This window comes from Plasmodium reichenowi, chromosome 8 (assembly GCF_001601855.1).
Source record: "Plasmodium reichenowi strain SY57 chromosome 8, whole genome shotgun sequence".
NCBI lineage: Eukaryota > Apicomplexa > Aconoidasida > Haemosporida > Plasmodiidae > Plasmodium > Plasmodium reichenowi.
Genome location: NC_033653.1, coordinates 64336 through 68173, shown reverse-complemented (window position 1 = coordinate 68173; position 3838 = coordinate 64336). Strand labels below are relative to the sequence as shown.

At 18.9% G+C, this 3838-nt stretch overlaps 1 protein-coding gene across 1 annotated transcript; it reads right to left on the bottom strand.

Annotated features, from left to right (window-relative positions):
• Positions 1–214: 214 nt before the first annotated feature.
• On the bottom strand, positions 215–2618 carry PRSY57_0802000 (hypothetical protein; the record flags this gene model as incomplete). Its single annotated transcript, XM_020114697.1, has 2 exons — positions 215–272; positions 464–2618. Coding segments are annotated over 2 exons (2213 nt in total), but the record flags the coding sequence as incomplete, so codon positions are not given.
• Between the last annotated feature and the right edge of the window lie 1220 nt (positions 2619–3838).

The window sequence follows — 3838 nt, the reverse complement described above, 5'->3', positions numbered from 1 at the left end:
AAAGTAAAATATATATATAATTTTTTTTTTTTTTTTTTTTTTTTATCATTATTAAAAAAATAATAAAAAAAAAAAATAAAAATATAATTATAAAAAAAAAAAAATAAAAAAAAAAAAAAAAAAAAAAAAAAAAAATATATATATATATATATATATATATACATATATATTTATGTTTATATTTATTTATTTTTTTTTTTGAAAATTTTTGTACTTGATTGGGTCGTCACAACAAACTGATTGTATGAAGGAATTGATTTTATCCTCAAAGTCTAAAAAGAAACATGAAAAATAAACATATATATAATAAATATAATATATATATATATATATATATATATATATATTTATTTATTTATTTATTTATTTATTTATTTATATATTATAAACACACTATTATTGATAAATACAAAGAAACAGACTTCTTTTTTATTTTTTATTTCTCATTTTTTGTCCGTATTACCTTGAAAGGACAAAGAACGAATATGTAACTGATTACTCAGTAATTTTAATGATATATATGCCTTTAAGATACACGTTATCAATATTTCCTTCGGAGTAAATATTACACATAAGGGAGTTTTGTATATATCTAATATTGTTAATAAACATAACTTTTCTAAATATACCACCTGATCCAATTCGATATATCCTTTCATTGTATACACAAATTTATTTATATATGATGGTAATAATTCAAAAAATAACATTTTGGGCTTTATGTGATAATTAAAACTCTTTAATATTTCTCCTTCATAATATATTATTATCTTCTGCATCAACTGTAACTTCTGACCCGAATTGTTTAATACCCACTTCGAAGAAGAGACGTATATATTCTTTTTGTGCTCTTTACATAATTTTTTAAATTTTTTGATATTCTCTGTCAAGCTATTTTTTTCGTGTAAATCACCATTTTGGTCATGTAAATCACCATTTTGGTCATGTAAATCACCATTTTGTTCATGTAATGTTCCATTTTGGTCATGTAATTTTCCATTTTGGTCATGTAATTTTCCATTTTGTTCATGTAATGTTCCATTTTGTTCATGTAAATCACCATTTTGTTCATGTAAATCACCATTTTGTTCATGTAAATCACCATTTTGTTCATGTAATGTTCCATTTTGTACATGTAAATCACCATTTATTTCACGTTCTATTTTAATATTTTCTCTTTTTACATCACAATGCTGACTCCCCATTTTACCATTTTCATCTTTTACATCAGATTGTATATTTATTGGTTCGTCCTGTTCAGGTTTCATTTGGTCATATTCCGAAACGTCACTGCTGTTACATTCTGATAAATATGAGCTAAAACAATCACTGACATGATTTATGTTATTTATATCCGATATATATCCTTCTTGAATTATATTATTCAATTCTTGTAGATCGTTATATATGGATTTATTTTTTTGTCCATTATTTAGATTATTATTAATTTGTGAACAATTGGATTGTTTTCTGTTTTTCGATTCTTTTTTTGTATCTATGTAAGTATCTTCTTTTTTCATATGTTCCATAAAAGAAGAAAATGTGTTGTGATTAAATAATTGAGTATTATAAAAGGTATGGTTAATTTTATAATTTGTTATTATATCTAATTCGATAGAGTGTATTTTTTTTTTGAGTTTTTTTTTTTTATAAAAATAGTTTAACAGTTTAAAAATAACTTTGGGTATATCATATAATTTTCTTGATTTTTTCAAGAGTTCAAAATCTTCTCTTAACTTCCAAGCAAGGAAAATACACGCACCTGCAATGAGATAACTTATGGTGTTTTTTTTTCTTTTGAGAATTTTCTGATTATATTTATTCATATAATATAATGCAATACATATGGTACAAAATGAAAGTTGTAAATACTTTCCTAGGATGATAATAAATTTCGAAGTATTCATAATATAGTTTCTGAATTTTTTCTTTTTTAAAAATTTCATATAATATTCTTCATCAGTATTCATATTCATATTAACATCTAAAATAATATTCAGTTTGTTAAACAATTCTTTTTTTATTTCTTCTCTTAAGCGGTTAACATTATTAGGATTATGATGTGAATTATCATTACAACTATCATTACCATCATCACAATTATTACAACTATTACAATTATTACAATTATCATCTTCGTTTTTATCCTTACCGGAGTTGTCATATTTAGCCTTTTTCTTTTTGGGAGACATGGATATATCATCATTACTATAATTATTATTATTACTATAATTATTATTATTACTATAATTATTATTATTACTATAATTATTATCATTACTATAATTATTATTATTGTCACGTTTAATATCATTTTTATTATCCACGTCATTTTGTTCGGGAACTTTTTTTTTATCCATATCGTCAACACTTATTTTATGTGAGAAAGCAGAAGGAACAGATTTCCTGCTCCTTAAAAATATATCATCATCAAAGCATGTATTATTATCATTATAACAAGGATCTTCGTTTTTCTGAATGTCATTTTTTAAATCTTCTACATGACCACATGTTGCATTTATATTTTCTTGAATTTCCTTTTTTTTTAAAATTATATTTTCATTTTGTTCACATATATTTAAATTAAAATTGTCAACGTTGGTCTGAAATATTTTCATATTTTAAAGGATAAAAAAAAAAAAAAAAAAAAAAAAAAAAAAAACAATATGTGTATATATATTTTATAGTCCTCAATAATTCATATCATATGTTAATTGTTAGATGTTCACAATTCACATAATAGGGAAGTTAAAAAAAATATTAAAAAATAAAACACAGCATAATATGATATAGCATTTTCTTTATAATAATTTATTCAAACTACAAAAAAAGGAAAGAAAAAAATATATAAATATATAAATGTATATATATATATATATATATATATAATATATATTTATTTATTTACATTACAGTTTCTTTGAATTTTATTTTTTAAATATTCTTTGTGAACATTTAAGAATATAAATCTATAACATTGTAACAAGCAAAAAAAAAAAAAAAAAAAATGAATATAATATATATGGATATATATATATATATATATATATATATATAATCAATTATGAAAAAGTAAAAACCATATTCTGGTAATATTTACATTTTATTTTGTAGTAGTCTCCAAAGATATAATAAATAAGAACATATAAAAATATAAATCTATACATATATTTAATATAATTTATATTATTCAAAAATTATTCGAAAAAGGAAGTATATATATAATATTTTTTTTCTCATATAAATATTTATGGAGAAATATATAGTACGTATTTTATTTAAAAAAAAAAAAAAAAAAAAAAAAAAAGATAATAAGGTATTATATATATATATATATATATATAATAATGATATTTCTATAATTGCATATATAAGGAAAAATAATTATACATATATATTATATATAACATAATATATATTTATAAATAACAATATTATTATATATATATATTAATATTTTATTGTTTTAAAAAAAAAAAAAAAAAAAAAAACATTCTTGAAATTATATTTATAAAAATAATCCTTTTTTAAATAATATTTAAAATATAGAAATATATTATTTTAAAAATATAACATAACAGAAAGGAAAAAAAAAAATAATAATAAAGATAAATAAAACGATTTATAGAACTGTTGTGGAGAAAAAAAAAAAAAAAACTAAATACAATAAAATAAAATAAATTAAATTAAAATAGTATTAGTTATTGTTTTGTTTATATATATATATATATATATATATAATATATGTATATATTTTTAATATTTGTATATAATTTAAAATAACAATAATAAGTAACATATATTTTGGAAGGCCAGCAAAGTTATTTATTATATATCA